Source organism: Leptopilina heterotoma, unplaced genomic scaffold (assembly GCF_015476425.1).
Source record: "Leptopilina heterotoma isolate Lh14 unplaced genomic scaffold, ASM1547642v1 Lhet_42, whole genome shotgun sequence".
Lineage (NCBI taxonomy): Eukaryota > Metazoa > Arthropoda > Insecta > Hymenoptera > Figitidae > Leptopilina > Leptopilina heterotoma.
The window spans coordinates 280,542-300,170 of NW_025111078.1; the positions used below are offsets into that span (position 1 = coordinate 280,542).

General features: G+C 25.6%; 1 protein-coding gene across 1 annotated transcript; it reads right to left on the reverse strand.

Moving 5' to 3' along the window:
• Positions 1-14,768: 14,768 nt before the first annotated feature.
• On the reverse strand, positions 14,769-16,891 carry LOC122506450 (CCAAT/enhancer-binding protein). The gene has a single exon (XM_043618637.1). The coding sequence runs from the start codon at positions 16,336-16,338 to the stop codon at positions 15,343-15,345; it is 996 nt and encodes a 331-aa protein (XP_043474572.1). The 5' UTR covers positions 16,339-16,891; the 3' UTR covers positions 14,769-15,342.
• Between the last annotated feature and the right edge of the window lie 2,738 nt (positions 16,892-19,629).

A 19,629-nucleotide genomic window follows, 5' to 3' on the forward strand; every position in this document is an offset into this window, starting at 1 on the left:
TATTCAAAAAAAAATTTAATGAAATTCTTCGTCAGATTTTAATTATTTTCAATTTTTTAATGAAATTTCTAGATGAAATTTAATTTTTTTTTTTTGAAAAAGTTTTAAAAAATTCTGAAAAATTCAATTATTATTTTAAAAAATTTGAATAAAAATCTTCACAAGAAATGAATTATTTTTATAAATAATAATATTTTTCTCTGGAATTCAATTATTTTCACAAATAAAATTCTTCACAGGAATTCAATTCTTTAAAAACTTTTTAAATAAAATTCGTTGTAAGAATTCAATTGTTTTTATAAATAACACAAGCTTATCGCTGAATTTCAATTATTTTTTTTACAATATTAAATAAAATGATAGAAAATTGCATTTATTCTTAAAAAATTTTTTTAAATTCGCCAAAAGAATTCAGTTATTTTTAAAAATTTTGATAAAATTCTTTATAAAAATTAAATTTTAAGAAATATTTAATTATTTAATAAATTATTTATTTTTGTATTTAAATAATTGAATTCTCGAAAGATTTTCTAATAAAAATTGATTAAATAATGAATTTTACATAAAATTGTAAATTATAATTTGAATATTAAAATCATTATAGCGTGAATTTTTAGAAATAATTAAATTTCGATAAGGGTTCAAAATTTAAATCTTTGAAAATTTGAATTTATAGTTACAATATTCTTATGATATGAAATAATGATTTTATCACTCTGTCATCTTAAATTTATCATAAAACACAAAGAAAGCGATCGGTTTCTTCGTGTTTTATAATAATATTCTCGTAAGTTATTGAATTTCAGAAGGTTTGTACTTGAGAATCTTAATTCCTGTAGAAAAATAATAATGATTAAATATTTACTTAAAAAAGAAGTTATTGATCTTTTGCAATAATTTTCCTTTTAAAGAAATTTGTAAATAAATGTAATAGAACATTTTTTTGGAGTATCCAATTATTTTCAAAGTAAATCAGAATATTCTTTTGGGTCAGAGGAAAAGTCAAAATCAGTCAGGAAAAAGTCTGGAAATCAGGGAAAAGTTAGGGGAAAAACAAAATTAAATTTTTTGGCAACCTTGCATAACGAAAATTAAAAAAAAAGAATAGGACATTGACGTTGTAAATTTTTTGCTTCATACACACTTGTTAACAATTATATAAACACATATTCCGTTGTATCTGTTGCAAAAAAAAAGTTTGACAAGATTAGGAGGTCAATGTGTTTCAAAGATTTATCATGCGCCAAATAAAAAAGTACGAGAGACACGCTGCCTCGTAAATAAATATATATACGTATATATTTATTTATTATACTCGGTGTATAGGTTCTATAGCAATTCGCAAAGAAAATTATACATTGTCACGCAGACGTAATCGTTACGGTAAATGATTTATGAATGAATTAGGTGTACGCACCGACAAAACTGACGTAATTTAAAAGAGACAACATATATGCAAAAGACGTTAACTCCTATAATGTAAAAACAATAATGAGCGTCATATTTTTTACACACTCTTCACACATTCTCCTCATTTTTCTATCTCATCTGTTTTACATTAGTGCGTATTATACAATTTATCATTTTTTTTTCTCAAATTTGATACTTTAATGACAGTTTTACTATAATGGGGTTTTTATTATTATTACCATCTATACTGTTAGTGATTTTATTATGATTATTACTGTCTTTACTGCTACTACTTGTATTGTAATTATTACTATCCTTACTGTAACTCAAATTTATTAAAATTGCTATGCTACTGATGTTGACACTTTTCTACTAAAACTACTTTTTTGGAATTACTATCATTAGGTACTGTTACTACTTTTATTAAAATTGATATGCTACTGTTTTGTACTTTTATTTGAATTGCTATCTTAACTGTTAAATTTTATTATTGCCATCTTTACTATTACTATTTTTTTTATTTTTATTATTTTTACCACTTTTCCCAGGCAACATTGCGACAAACTTCCCATACAAGTTTTGCAAGATTGATGCAAATTTATTTATTCATTTTTTTCGTTACATTATTATTACTACAAAATTACTTTTAATACTGCTTTCAACAGCGATAAAATAAATGCAAATGGAAATAAAATATGAAACGTGAATGTTTTGTTGAAATAACAAGACACAATTGTTGTATGTACACGTGATTTAAACAAGAGTTGACTGTTAAATTCTCATCTGCGAATATGTTGTATATGCGAGCGGGACGTTCATATTAAATTAATTGCATACGTTATATAATTTATTGGTTTGAAAAATTCTCAGGGAATATTCACAACCCTCGATATTTTCTAATGAGGAGAAGAAGAATCAGAAGTAAGAAAAAAAAATAAAAATTGCCTCCAGGGCAGTTTTAGCATCTGAGTCACAATAAATATGTGAGTTCGTTATATTATATTGAATCTAAATACAATCTATGTTTGATAGACAGAACAAAACATAGAGAAGTCTCACATATTTTCTTTGCAAATATATATGAGGTTCACAATTATAGTGAATATGTGTTAATAAATAGTGGTATATGTATAGATATATAAAGCAATAGAATACGTGAGAAACATATATTTTGTCGTGGTCATTTCTTGGAACAACTTGACCGCTTTAGCGTATCAAGTGCAGCTCTTTATATCAACTAAATAGGCACACGCTGTTATTAGCTGAAGTATTTTACTATTCTTGTCTTTTATCGTCTTCGGTAATATTCTTTTCTTAAATCTGCTTAGGGGTAGTCGTAGACAATTATTTGTCACTTTCATTCTTGATAATAATAATTGAATTGAAGTGATGAAAATAATTTTGAGGAAGTACAATATTCTTATTCTTATAATATAAAATAATGATTTCATCAATTTGCCATCAAGGGTCCACCAGGACCCTTGCCGTCTGTAGGTAAATTATCTTAGGTTATACGCCACTAAAATTTCTTTTTTTGATAAAAAATCGCTATTTTAAAAATTCTATCATGAATATTATGAACTTGTACTTAGCGTATGTGTATTATATAGGTGTTGGCATGCATTAAAGAGTCGAACTTAAACTTGCCTGGGTGAGTGGTGTTGGCAAAGCTGGCCCTAACCTATATAACGTTGGCCAGAATAGAGAGCAGGCGGTTAGTTAGATGAATAAAGTAGATGGATAGATAAATAGATTTTCACTTGATAATCAAGTTGAATGAGATAATAAGATCCGGTTTATCCTTTCGATTTTCTCACTTCAACAATAGGCCTATGCTTTGATATGTATACTTAATAATCTCAATATACTTTCAATTTTTGAGGTCAGAGACGTGAAGATTTTTTTTTCTTTTCATAAATAACAAAATGGTTTAATAATTGAAAAATATAGCTTTGCCATAATTAGGTCAAAACTGTTCGAAAGTACCATAATAATAATATAATGTTAATTTTCAAATATTTATACCCTTCAGTAATTTTATATTTTATTTTAAAACAGTTTTTCTAAGGATGTCAAATTGAGACTCAGTTGAATTATGTACAAAATTTTTTATTTAAAAATCAAAAATTCTTTTTTTGGTTTAAAAATTAAAAATCTTTTTTTTTATGCTGATGATTAAGAAAAAAAGAATGCAGTAGAATAGTTTTTAATTGTAATTATTCAAAGGGACTAAGTGCTGCTGGCAGTCGATGGTGGATCTAAAATCAGAATTCTCGACCTCGACTTCAGTGTGTAGACAACGCGGCGTCAAAACTTAGCCATTATGTCACAGTTTGCAAGTAAGAAACATTCATTAAGCGAAGCAGTCAATTTATGAAAAAGACATTTGAAATTGTCGGAAATTATATAGAACTTAAAACAACATATATCATTGCACTAATTTTTTTCGATCAAACCTTTCTCACTAGTGCGTAAATTATTACTTAAACTATTGTTCATTTAACATCAAAAAAAGAATATTTTAAAAATATTCTAAAATTATTATTTATTAAAGTTATTAAATATTCTGTCAAAGAAATATTTCATTGTATCAGATAAATATTTCGTTGTATCAAATGATTTTCACTCAAGTCCAATAAATAATATTCTTCAAATAATTTTTTTAAAAATACAGAAATTATTGGTACAAATAAAATTCATTTGACTAAAATAAAAATTATTCGATTCAAGTACATAAATATTTGATAATACACTATTTGAATTATAAATTTTGAATTAATTGCTATTTGAATCGAATAAATTTTTCAAAATAAATAAAAGTGTTAAATAATAAAATAAATATAATGAATCACGAAATAAAAAAATTTGTATTACTCTCCAACTAAGAATATTTTTTTTCAATTAAAATCAATTTGTTTGGATTCAATTAAATTTCACTGACCAAAGATTGAAAAACCATACAAATGTATTTCTCATTCAACTTCATTCTTTCTCTCTTAATTAAATCAAACTTTTGTGGTTTCGTTGATAAAATAAAATATTTTAAGATGCGAAAACAGCTGTGCAATCAACACTCAAGGTCGTACAAATATTTTCTTCTTCGAAAGACAATATTTCTAAAAGAACAATAACAAAAATTACTTCAATATGCATTTATAACTTGTCAACAAAAAATTGAGCAATATTTAAATCTTATAACACTGCTTTACTTAAATATTATTTTGTTATTCTGTTTTATTGTTATTTTTAACAAAAAAAAAATTTTTTTTTCAGGTATAATAATCTTTGCTGACTAAACGAAAATATTTATACAATACCCTTTTTTTCTTAAGAAAAGAATAATAAATTTTTAATAAAATAATAATAAATTTAAAAAAAGAACATTTTTAAAAATTTTTTTTTATAATTCCTTGTTAAGATGCGAATTTTTATATTTATGGGAAAATTTTTGCGTAATATGTAGAAAATCATTTTTATGATATAATTTTGGAAAATTATTTTGAAGATGAAGTTATAATTTTATAGAATAAATAAAATGGTTTTGAAGGTAAAATGACGTGAGCTAATGAGTAATTATGTCACCTTCTTGTTCATGTTGGTCGGTGCCAAGCCAACCACAACATTGAAATTCCACCCTAATAGTGTTTTGGGGACAATAAGCAATTTGTCGCGTTCCCTCAACAATCATTCATCTCTTATTATCATTTTTGAATATTAGTTTCTTATTCACATATTTATTCTCCACGTAGATTCCTTCTATAATTATATTTTCTCGTCTAAGAAAAAATAGTAAAAAAAACATGTTTTTTATTTTTGTCCATGATGTTAAATTTAAAAAAAATAAAAAGCTTCCAAAGAATTTCTCATTTGAAATTTGTAACTATATTTTCATATAAATATCAATGAAATTGTAAATTTTGAAAAATAAATTTTATGAATTTTTTACAATATTTTTAGAAATTTTTATATTTTTATTATTATGATGACCTTTATCAGTAAAATTCTACATTTTTTTGTTTTTTTACAAAGATGTTTTTTTGTTTTCGTCCAGAAAGACAAATTAAAAAGATGATTCATGAGCTTTTTGATTTTATTTTTAAGAGAATATATTAATAATCATAAAATATTTTTTTTTCTAACGTAATTTAAATTTGAAAAAGAAATATTTTTAGCGCAAATAACAAAATTTTTATTTTCAAATAATTCTTTATTTATTTGTGGCATTTGCATTATTTGCGGTTCCCATATTCGAACCGCCATTTTGGATTCTTCACTTCTGATAAAGAAATTAAAAAATAACCGCCATATTCGAACCGCCATTTCGGATTTTTCAATTCTTTATCAGAATTGAAAAATCCAAAATGGCGGTTACTTTAAATTAAAAATTAAAAAAGAACCGCCATATTCGAACCGCCATTTTGGATTTTTCAATTCTTTATAAAGAATTGAAAAATAGTTGCTAAGTAATCGATACTTATTTTTATTAGAGGAATTATTTATTATTCATAATTAATTATTGTTAATAAATTTAATTATAAACCGAAAAATTTGACTTGAAATGATTTTTTGAAAATGTATTTATTGTTCATTTGTTGACGTCCTTCAATTTTATTTCATTTTATTTTTTTTTTGAAAAATTTTGTTTTTTTCGACAAAACTTTCACTTGTGGGAGATAAAAATAAATAAATAAATTTCGTATGGTGTGTGTATATATATAATGATATCATCAGGATTCACGGAATTCATGCAGCCAGAGGCAAGGCCGTTCAATAAAGCAACGACGCCGAGTGGACTCTCCAAAAAATTAGTAACTGTCTGCAAACCAACGAAAGAAAGTTCACCTTGAGTTAATTTACACTCTTCACTAAATGTTTACAATTTTATGACACTCATTTGATTTTCATTTGCATATTTAGTTATTAAGCGTGGGACTAACATATCCAAATCAATTTACATGTGAATCTTCAATTCAATTGGAGAATATATTCGAAAATCTTTTCAAAATGTGTGTTTCTTTTTTATTTACTTACAATAAAAGAAATGCGGGAATAAAAGTTTTATTTTTTTCAAGATTTTAAATGACAGTGACGTAAAATAATTACGTATTGAATACGTTTAAAAAAAGTACAAACATAGTATTTTTATATTATTCGTTAAAAAATATATTTCGTAAACTTTCGTCAATTCTGCTAAAAAGTTGACTTTTGGATAAATTTTAATAGTTTTTAAGGGTAAAAATTGTATTATTAGGTAAAAATAAAAAAAGCGTTTTTTTATTTCGAAAAAGCGCGCGCTTTTTGACGCAAGCGCAATGTTTGAAAAAGATGAAGAAACGAAGCAACATTTATATGAAAATGTTTTTCCAAATTAAACAAAAATTTTTTTTTCAAATTCAAATGATGAAAAGAGAGCATAATTTTTTTTTTTAAATGACAAAATTTTGTTTCGGTTTTAAATGTACAATACGTGAGTCCGATCACTTACGTAAATTGTCATCATGTTCGGATTGCAGTAGGTTTTATATACGCATCTTGAATAACTTGACCGCGTGCGACTTAAATTTCTCAATTATACATGCAACGCACACTTTTATAAAAGGTATGTTAAAATATCTACAAATTCACGAACCGCATTTGTATATGTGAATGCACGTGTGTTATAAGCCTTCTATAATAATTTTTTTTGCTTCTAACGATCATTGAATTATATATATATATATATATCTATATGTGTGATTTATTAAATTTTTCATTATTTTTCTCTTCATCCATTCTTTTTTTTTGAAACAATAAATAAACATATATGTGATTCATTTTCCTGCATCAGAATTATGAAATTAAAAAACAAATACAAATGGATTTTTTTAATCTGAGAGGTAAGAGACCAGATTTGGGAAATCCAAAATGGCTGATTCAATATGGCGGATGTTTTTTAATTTCTTCGTTTGCTAACTTAGGGGTGGTTCATAATACCTCCTCCCCCATCGTGGACTTTGGAAACCTCCTCCCCCCCCTTTAGGTAAATTTATTAATTAAATAAATATAAAAAAAAACTTCAAATAATATAAAAAAATTTTCAATTAAACTTTTTTAAAAAAATTAATATCAAAATTTAATTATTTTTAAAGATTCACGCTAAATTAATGTTAATATTCAATTATCATCTAAAATTTTAACTGAAATTCATTTTTATGAAATGAAAATCAATTTGTATTCGAAAATTCTACTAGAATTCAATTATTTTAAATCCTACAAAAAAATAATTTATTGAATATTTTAATTATTATTAAAATTTTATCAACACATTTTTAAACAATTGGATTTTTTTTACGAATTTTAATAAAATTTTTAAGAATAATTGTATAAAAAATAATTGAAATCCTGCGATAAGTTTTATTATTTATGAAAATAATTTAATTATCGCAAAGAAATTTACAAAAAATTTGAAATTAATTGAATTCCTGTATGAAATTTGTATTATTTTTTAAAAATAATTAAATGTCTGTGGGAGCGTTCATAAATTGAATTCTGCAATGAATTTTTGTTAACGTTCCTGAAAATAATTGAATTTTTTCGAATAATTTTGCTATTCATTTATAAAGATAATTAAAATGTTAACGATCATTTTTTTTTAAACTTTTTGAAAATAATTAAATTTCTGCGAAGAATTTTATTAATTTTTGAAAATAATTAAATTCTTGTGTTGAATATTGTTATTTATGAAAATAATTGAATTTTTGCGAAGAATTTTGCTATTTAGAAAAATAATTGAAATGTTGACGAAATTTTTTTTTAAATTTATGAAAATAATTGAATTCTTAAGAAGAATTTGATTATTTTTTAACATAATTGAATTTCTGAAAAGAATTTTATTATACCTACTCTTGAAAACACTTGAATTTCTACAATAATTTGTAACTTCTCCAAAATTCTATAAATTATATCGTATAATTTACGAACTTTTCGTCCTTTTTCAATCAAATTATTACTATTAAAAAATTTTTTTTTTAAATTATTATTATTATTATTATTATTTTATAAATTACTAGCTGTCGTACCCGTCTTCGACGGGTTTTAGTTTCTACCAATACATTTAACAGTGTTTCTACCAATCTGGAAAATCAGGAAATAGCCAGAAATTTAATTTGACCGGAAAAAAATAATAATTAGCTTTTATTAGCTATTTCGGTAGGAAAATATTACTATTTGAATAGCCTCCACCCTTTGGTAAAAAATCAAAAATTATTAAAAATTATCAAAAATTAGAAAAACCGAATTTCCTAAAAATCAACATTTTTTCATCTCATTTACTGGATAATTTTTTGAAGCTTATTAAAAAAAATAATAATTGAAAGTGTTTTATTCAGTTTTTATAATTATTATTGCCATACAAGAAAATATGTTTGGAAAAGGTACATATTGAATTTAGCATATATCCTGTTCCGCAATAGAGTTACCTTTACCACAATGGTGTTAATCTATTTATCTGACTAACAACAAACTTATCTCGTGACTCACACTGTGCACCAGATTCGCGATTCGAAGACAATTTCTCCTCAGCGATTTATGACATTGCGACAGTAAAATCTAATTTTAATATTCATTTTTCATTTCCTTTTATACTCTCCAAAGAATTAGTTGCAATGTTTACTATATGTAAGTTCACCTAGAGAAAAATTTTATTTAAACCGCAAATATAGTTTATTTGAGTTAAATAAAAGTATATTTGTCTCAGAACCAACTAGGTTATTTATTTGTTTTAATTATAAATTTTATTCATAACATAATTAAAACTTTTATTTGAACCAAATAAAATTTATTTGAAACAAATAAAACTTTTATTTGATGCAAATAAAATTATAAAATAAAAAAGATCATTTTTTTAATAAAAATTTTTTTCAACTATAATGACCATTTGTTTATTGTGTATATAAATATAGTATACAATAAAAGTATTCAAAGGCTTTTTTGCCTGTTAATTTCTAAATAAAAGTATTGATTAAAATTTATGTATTTTGTGCTTCATATGAATCACAAATAAAGAAGGACGTTTAACTCATTAATTGAAATGCAGAATAATTGCAAATTATATATATGTGTCTCATTCAAAAATGCATTTGTATAATCGCGAACATTATTATGTTGATAATTGCAGTTCAATTGAGTTTAAATGTAGGTAAAAAAAAAGAAAAAAAAAAAACTCGCGATTTTCTCTATCAAACTCATCAATCAAATTCACGTCACACACCATATACATACACCTTTTATCATATAATCCTTCCTTCGCGAGATTCTCGTCATCCTGATGCACAACAATAATCTTTTCTATAAATAAATGCATTTTTAATATCCTACCAGAAATTTTTTACCCATGCCTCATTATAATTCCTCAGTTATTAGTCGTATTTTTAAAATTAAAAAATCGCTGGAAAGTTGAAAATTTGAAATTTTAGTGTTCATTTCATAAAAAAAAAATATCGAAAACAGTTTTGCATTTTAAAAATTTTTTTTTTCAATATTTTTGATTTTTAGATACAAAACTGTTTCAGATTTTTTCAAAAATATTCGAAAAATTTAGAAACATTTAACTATTTTAGATATATTCAATCACTTGTTTTATAAAAATTTAAAAATCTTTAACAAATTGAATTGAAATATTTTAAGTAATTTAGTCATAATTACCTCGGTACTTTGTGCAGCATGAGAAAATATCCTTTGAAGCAAAAATTATGAAATATTTAATGAAGAAAAATGTCGAAAATGTAAAGAAAAAAAAATTTTTTTTTTTGATGAAATAAAGAAATAATAAAATGTGAAAATATTTTTATATATAAAATATAAGACATATTGAGTTGAACGATTAATATATATATTTTTTGTGTGTATTTTCTAAAAATGAAGTAATAAAAAAAGAAAAATGACGAAACTGAAAAGAAAGGAAGGATATTTTTTTTTTTAATAAATAAATAGTCAAATGTTGGGTAAATTTTATATCAAAATATATTTGTGCATAGACAAGTTGACAACCGTGAAAGGTAATCTCATACACAGCATACGTTTTTCTTATCTCATTCACTCATATCCCAAAAAAAAAAAAAAATTCATTCACGCAAAAAAAAGTCGCTGTCTTTGTTGAAATTCGCAAAATATATATATATTTTTATTTATATATATTTATATAACAATAATAATATTAATAATATAGACCTCTATATTTATATTTGTATAATCTCACTCACTCACACATTTAAGAATCAACAATCGAACGAATAAACAATGAAGCCCGCTTCACACGTTACGGTAACTGTAAAAGTAATGAAAGGGACTTCGGCTTGGCCGAGTGGTCCCAGGTAACGTTCGGCGTAATATTCTTTTTTTATTTTTTTGTGTCCAAAAAAAAACATTGCCTAAAAAATACAATAAACTTACGCAAATATTTTATTTACGCAAAAAAAAAAAAAATTGAAATTAATTTAATTATTCTATGTAATTTCGCTGCTCGTTGACAAACTCCGATTTCGCGCATTTCTATAATAAATTGTGAAAATATATTAAATTTTACGTACATACAAATTCGATAAAATTAATAAAAATATTAGCTATATAATACAAAGGGGGATACGCGTAAGTTGGTATTTTGCGTGTTTCATCGCCGTTTGTTAGTCACGGGGAAACTATAGTATTTATAATAATAATAATAATAATAATTATAATTATAATAAGACATTAAAAATTTTAAACTTAAAAAAAAATATATATATATATATATGTGATAAAAATGAAAAAAAAATACAGAACGAGAGATCTTTCGGAAGACTCGATCGCAAACGGGGTATCTCGGTATTTGTTATTTCAAGGTACTCAGGTATGAGAGCGATAAACTAATTATACTTTTTTATCGATTTACACTAATAACCGTATCTAATCACAACGCCACGTGAACGATGAATTTTTATACTCTCAGGGGTTCTTTGTGCTTTGAGTTAATTTTTTTTTTCAATTTTTTTTTCGCGATGAGTTTCCATCATTCACGTGGTTACAATGTTTGTGTTTGTGTGGTGCGTATGAGCGAGTGTTCGTATTCCAAGAACAAAAAAAAAAAGAAAAAAATTGTGTGAAAGAGGTACAGATGTTCCGTTAGAAAATCAAAATTTCATTCAACGAGTATCACCCAGTCTTTGAACATCAAAAAAAAAAAAAAAAAAAAAAAAACACGTCGTGGTTTTTTGAGAAATTTATCTCTTTTCTTTTTTTTTTAAAAGTCTAAACGTCGCGTTTTCGTGAGTACAGAGATCACAAGATGGCGACGCGGTCCATTTATACATAAGTGACGAACCCCCGCAAGGGTCACGCTCAACAATTTTTTTTACATTTTTCTAGATATAAAAACAAAAAATATTACACCAAGCGTCCTTGTGATTCGTCGCTTTTTTTTTGTTTTTTTTAAAAAGGCACTTTTTGCACTCCGACTTACAGGTTTCTTTGAAATCGAATTCCAAACTGTGAAAGCTTCAATTTTTCTCCATTCTTTTCTTTCTCTTTTCTTTCTTATATTGATAATGAATACGAGAAATTTTTTCGCAAAATTCAAAAAATTTATTTTGTAAACATTTTTTGAACCCAGTCTTTTGGGATCGAATTTTAGAATTTTAAATTAAATTTTAAGATATAAAAATAAATTTCAAGATATTTTAATATTTTTTAAGATATTTTAATATTTTTTAAATATATTTTAAGATATAATTTTAAAATACGATTTTAATATTTTTTCAATACATTATAAGATAGAATTTTAAAATTCGATTTTAAATCGAAATAATTTTCTTCTTTCGAGTTGTATAAATTTTTGGATGATTTTTGAGAAAAAAATTCTCTGCGATCATTGACAATTATAATGTGGATTCAGCGTAATTAATAAAAATCTACATTTTACGCGGTTTTTATAAGCTATTTGTTGGCAGTGCACGAGATCAACTTACGTAATGCTGCCACAAGTGAAGTTTGTAATTCGCCAAGGCCGATGATGCCAACCGGTTCTTGATCTTAGATTGCAGTTCTGATTTACGAATAGCACAAAAAGAATTTAAAAAAAGCAGAAAGACATCTAATACAAGGCACCTTAGTTGTGTTTAATTAAGTATTTTTAAATTATTTTTCATTTTTTTTACTTATAAACAAATATAGATTATTTATAATTATATTGTCTTTCTCTTTTTATGCTCTTCGAGTTTTATATTTAGTAACATCTCTTAGTAACGTTTTCAAAAAAAAAAATTAGTCGATTTACAAATTTTTTACTAAATTCGCTAGAGAATTTACAAATTAACTTCTTTTTATTAAATTATTTGCATTACTTTCATTTCTTTCATTTCTTTCATTTTTTATTTCCCTTATTTCTTTCATCTTAAAATTTTTTTTTATTTCTTTCATTTCTTTTATTTATTTAATTTCTTCCATTTTTTTCATTTATTTAATTTTTTTTTATTATTTCATTTGAAAACTTTTTAGTTTAGAGAGAGAAAACTACAATTATAACTGACAAATATTTTTGAAAAATTCCGAATGGTCAAATGAAGGAATATTTATTTCTTCTATTCGAATTTGAATTTTATTTTGCAAATTTTGGTTTATGAAAATAATGTAAAATTTTTAAGAATAAAATTAAGTATCGAAACAAAATTCAATTTCGTTTTTGCACTTTTTGTATAGTAAGAGAGGTAAAACTTTCACTTTTTGTCAGCAAAAACTTTTTATTCTTAAAGTTAGCGTCGACGTTGAGCGTCTAAACCAAATTTTTTTCGAGTGAAATCGAAAAGAATCTTTCTTTTCTCTTTCTATAGGCGAATAAAGCAAGATTAATCATATTTTTAGAGCTAGAAATAAAAAATAACAGTTTTCGACGCTAATGGTTGACGCTAACTTCGGGAATAGAAAACTTTCGTTCATTTGAACACTGCAGCTAAAAGAATTAATTTAGAACCAATTTGGTTAGGTTTCAAAATTTTATTAAATATTCTAAAATTTGAAAAATTTTGTTTATAATTTTGATCCTTTGGTTACATTTTTGAAATCATCTTTTTTTTTTATTTTAGTAAAATCAGTTCTAATTTAGCTCTTTCTTTATACGTTTCTCGTTTTAGTACCATTACAAGTGGTGCCATTAAGGAAATTTTTAAAATCTTTCAAAGAAAACTTTAGTCTCAAAATTGTTTCAGTTTTGATTTTAAGCCACAAAATTGATTTGTTTTCGATTTTAGGTAATAAAATAGATTCATTTTCGATTTTAAGATACAAAATATTGATTCATTTTCAATTTTAAGTCACAAAACTGATTTTTTTATATTAAGTCAAAAAATTTATTCAGTTTTGATTTTCAGCCACAAAATTTGTTTTATTTTTGATTTTAGGCCACAAAATTGATTTATTTTCGCTTTTAAGTCACGAAATGCTGGTTCATTTTCAATTTTAAACCACGAAATTGATATAGTTTTTTATTTTAAGCCACAAAATGAATTTATTTTTTCTTTGACTCAGTTTTGATTTTAAGTCATAAAAATTAATTTATTTATGATTTTAAGTGACAAAATTGATTCATTTTTGATTTTATATATTTAGAGTTAAAGTTTCAATCAAAGATAAAAATTTGAAAGTTTTATAGCTTTAAATCTCAGATAAAAAATAATTTATATTTTTTAATTATTTTGGCTAAAGATGTAAACTGTTTTAATGTTTATTTCATTTTTGATTTTGTACCCTTTAAGTTAAAGTTTCAATCTGAGTTAAAATTTTGAATGTTTTATTGCTTAAATCTAAGCTAAAAATTTAAGATTAAATCTTAATTGTTGAAGCTTAAATCTATGCTGAAAAGGTTCAATTAAAGATGAAAAATAATATATATTTTTAAATTTTTTTGTGGCTATAGATGTAAACGATTTTACAAATTTTTTTCTTTGTTGATGATGTCAAAAATTGGTTGCATTAGTAAATTAAGATACTAAGATTCTTGAAATTGGAACATGCTCTAAATTAGATCACTTAAAGTGGCATTTATATGGAATAAAAAATTAGAGCACGTGGCGTAAAATTAGAATTAGGTCATAGTATATATTCAACATAAAGGCAACACTTGTAATTGACACTAGGAATATAAACATTACGAATAAGAATTTTTCAATTCTTTATAGTGTATTTTTTATGATTTAGGTTCATACTCTCTAAATTTTTATAATTTAGATTGATACTATCTAAATTTTTATAATTTAGGTTCTCTCTAAATTTTATAATTTAGGTTTATACTCTAAATTTTTATAATTTAGGTTCTCTCTAAATTTTATAATTCAGGTTTATACTCTAAACTTTTATAATTTAGGTCTATACTCTAAACTTTTATAATTTAGTGTTTATACTCTAAACTTTTATAATTTAGGTCTATATCCCAAATTTTTATAATTTACGTTTATACTCTTTAGGATTTTACACTCTCCAAATATGTTTTAGCGAAAATTCACTAATTTCTAGGAATACCACTAATATTAGTATAAGACTAATTTCAAAAAGCGTTTCTTCGCTAATTGGAATCAGTGATATTGTCGCTATTTCAGATTTAGAGAATTTTTAGATTTTAATAATTTCTTTATTATATAAAGAATTATAAAGAAATTGAAAGAAAAAAATTGAAATAAAAAAATCGAAATAAAGAAATTAAAAAGAAGTGATGTTACTAAAGAAGACATCAGAGGCCTTTTTTTTCTCGACGAAAAAGAAAGAAAAGTGTTTGTTTGCGGAAAGAGAGGCGAATGGAGAAACCTGTTAGTTCCGTGATAAAAAGAATACGAACGCGGAAGCGTTTCACAGCCGGATTCCCTTGGAAGAGAGACCAAGGTCGAAGCATATTGGTGCTGATGATGATGATGATGATGATAAATCGCAATGCTACATGGGACCAACCGCGTGCTGTTGGAATTGATCGAGATGCCTGGAGATTTCACGATGAAGTTGTTCGGGAACAACGCCAACACTGCTGAATAATGACCTAAGAACATTGAGTTCCTCAGTGAGGAGTTCAATTCTCTTCTTGAGTAATTCGTTGTCCTTGACAAGGAGTTTAACTTTCTCCTCAGTTTCTCTTGATCGTACCTTCGCCTTTTCTCGACTCTTCCTCACGGCAATATTATTTCTCTCTCTTCGCCTTCTATATTCATCGCTCGCCTTATCCACAGATTTACTTTGCTTTCTCGCAACGGCAGCGGCTGCAGCGGCCGCAGCATGATGCTGATGGGACATTATGGGTTTCATTGTACCCCGATTTTGTTGCTGATGAACGGGATGTGTACCTGGTATCGAGGAGGGCGTCAGGTTGGTGAAGGTTGGACCGCCATTTGTGAATGGTCCATTATTAACGGGACTGTAACCACTTGGTGGAAATTGGGGACAGTGTCGTCGATAATCGGTTGGATCGAGGGGTTCTTCCTTGATGCTCGGCGATTCGGAACTTGAACTATTGCTGTCACTGCAACTACCTTGATGATAACTTGCTCCACTGTGAACGGGTTGTGGCATATAGGCGAGTGTTGTTCGTGGGTAGGTGGGATTTCGGTTGTGCTTGATGGTGCCATTACCACCGTTGAGCATGTCCAGAAGACCATCATTGAAATGGGAGTCATCAATGAGATTCTGGAGGTCTAAGGAGATTTCCGGGGTGTTTAGGTCCGTTAGCTCACCAGCTGCGGCACAATGCTCGGCATATTGTTGATGTAATGATGCCTTACTTGCGGACACTTTACTAACCACCGTACTACCAGTTTGTTGATTGTGATTCACTTGAAGGGCGGAATTGTTGTTCATCACTTGGGATGATTTTTTCATCTCAGGCGGTACCTGAGATTGCGGCTGATGAGCCGAGGTGTCATACATGACTGGTGACTCCATTATTCACTTTTAACACATCACAGATAGGACTTCACAAGTATTTTATTTTTTCCAAAAAAAAAAACACGTGGCGTTAGCACACAGTTTACACTCGTGTCACTAAAAAAAGCTACACTTAATTGTAAATTAGTTTTTTACACTCGACGACCCGTTTGTTTAGAAATTAAAAACTTGTCGTTTTATAACGGCCAGTGATTGCACCCTTTTATATCATTGAATAAAAGTCGCGCCAAACGAAATATACTGTGAGAGAAATTTTGAGAAAAAAAAAGTGTACACTCTGCCGGTTGGTAAAAATTTCGAATAGCACGAGTGTTGGCGCACGACTGAGCTCCTCGATGACATGTCGCAAGCTTTCATTCAGGGCGCGCGCCAACTTCTCTGGTAGGATCTAGCGCGCATGCGCACTCTCTAAGTTAGTATACACTTTTCTTATATTCCTCGCGCGGTGAAGTTGATGGGATTCCCCTTTCCCCGTGGCCACTCGACCGCGGGTAACTCCCCTTTGCCTCTCGCGCTTAACACCACGTTGCCCTCGCACAGCATCGCGACAGGAAAACTTTTTACGGTCGCCTTTCTTGTTACTTTTATTTATTTTTATTTATATATAAAAAGAAACGAGCAATTCAAAACATTACCACTATTATTTCGAATTGAATGTTTCATTTTACTTTTTCAACATTTTTTTCTTATTAAAAGTATCAAATAGCTTAGTATTGATACCAAAATTGTGGATCGAATCAAAAATTGATTTTTTGTATCAAAATTTGATCCGCATTTGGTATCAATAAATACCAAACGATATACCACTTGGTATATCAAGTTTGACACACTTTCAAGAAAACTGTGAATTTATTAAAAAATTGTAACTATTAATAATTTAATAAAAGTTTAATAAAGAATTTTCTTTTTTTACCTTCTTGTAAAAATCGAAATGTTTACAAAAGTAAAAGAAGGTAAAAAAGGAAATTTACTTTAAAAATCTAAAAATTCTATTTGATTCTCCCTATCGAGGGAGAAAGTATCCCTATTGAGGGGGGAAGTATTCCTATTGAAGGGGGATCATCCTAGTACAATAGGACTTTAATTATATTAAATATTTAGGTCAAAGTGTTTGCAGTGTTTACACGGATTTAACAAATAAGATTTTTCTCTTCTATTTTTTAAAGCCACTCCTTTTAGACCCTCGAATATCTCATATATTGTATATGTGTATTCTTTGTGGTTTGTATACCTGCGGGTGTTAATATATACATTCAACTACCTGTTGCTGCTCTTTAGAGATCCGTTTTTCGTGAGATACTTTTACGCTTCACTTGAAGTTTTTGACCTCATTTCAAAAAATAGTCACAAAATAATACGTCAAGTATATACTTTATTCACTTAATTTTTTTTTTTGAGAAACAGTAAATAAGGAAGAAAACAAAATTTTATATTTTAGCATACGAAAGAGATTTTTTTTTAAAAAACAAAAAATATTTACTATTATTTTAAATGCACCCGGAAAAAAGATATTTTTGACTTAAAGGCAACTATATAGACTATTTACTTGTTTCAAATATAAATTTTATTTGGTTTAAATACAATAATATTTGGTTTATATAAAATTTTATTTGGTTCAAATAAAAGTTTTATTTATGTTGAATAAAATATTTTGTTTAAAATAAACAAAATATTTTGTTTAAAACAAATAAATAACTTAGATGGCTCTGAGACAAATATACCTATTATTATTTAATTTAAATAAATTATATTTGGTTTAAATAAAATTTTTATAAAAAAAATATTTACTATCAAATGTGATATTAGTAAATATTTTTTTGTTTTATTTCTATTGCATACATGTTTTTTTTTATCATAATTTATAGTATTTTATAAATAATGATAAAAAGATAATTACAATTAAAATAATTACAATAATTATACAAAAAGATAATTTCTTGCTTTTGATCAAAAATTTTCAACCTGCACAAAAATTTATAAAGTTTAGGAACATATTTACAACATACCATCTTTAGTTTCCTTGTTTATTTTATATAGTTTAATTGAAATAATTGATTACTTGTCTATTAACAATTAAATATTTACTTGAATCAAATAATTTTTATTTAAATTAAATAAATGATATTCAAATTAAGTTTAAATAAATATTACTTGACTCAAGTAAATAAATATTTACTTGAGTCAAGTAACACAGAAAAAAAATTATTTATGTTTCAAATAATAACCGATTACTTGTCCATTATTAAATAAATATTTTTTTTTTTAAATATTTTAAAAAGTTTTTTAAACAATGTCTATTTTGAAACTGTTTATATCTTAAGAGCAAAATGGATTCAAAATTATTTTTAAAAAATCACAATTTTTTCAGTGGTAATTTTCAATGTCTATTTTTAAGTAAATATTTAATCTTTTATCAAATAATTTATATTTAACTGAATTAAACACTCTTTATACTTTAAATACCGAAATTATGGGTTTAAATAAATATTTGGTTGATTAAAATAAAAAATTATTTTAATCAGGAAAATATTTATTTGAATCAAGTAAATATTTATTTAAATCAACAAAATATTTATTTCAATCAAGTAAATATTTATTTGATTCAACTAAATATTTTTTTTACTTAAGTAAATATTTAATAACAAACAAGAATTAGTTACTTGCGAGGTTATTTGAATCAAATAAATTTTTTTTGCAGTGTATACAAAGTATTAGGATTGTATACAATAAAAATTCTAATTTAATAGTTGATTCATATTATCGTTTATTGATGAACGGGGATGATACATAATAATTAAAATTATGATCATTATTCTGCTTTTAACACATCCGGCCTTATAAATTATTCACCACGAAACAAGAAGGAAAATGTAGGTATAAAATTAAAATATTAATAAAAGAAACCTAACCATAACATTCTTTATTCTCTTCTACTCTTAATTTAAAAAAAGAATTAAATAAAAGAAATTACAATTTATCAAAAAATTCAATGTTTTTCGTTTTTTCTATTTTTTTAAAAATTCAAATTAGTTCTCTTCTTCTTTACTAGAGAGCGGTGTGTTAAACCTCATTACCATCTGTTAGTATTAACAAAATTTTCTTACTGATGATGGTAAGTGAATTTTTATATGTTACCATCTGTAGGTAAGTACCGACTGTTGATGCACGAAATTCTTTATTTTTTTCTTTAGTGGTAAAAAAGATTTTACAATTTAATATTTTTAAAATAAATATTATTAAAATTTTAATAAAATTATTGATAAAATAACACTTTTTGGACATAGCAAC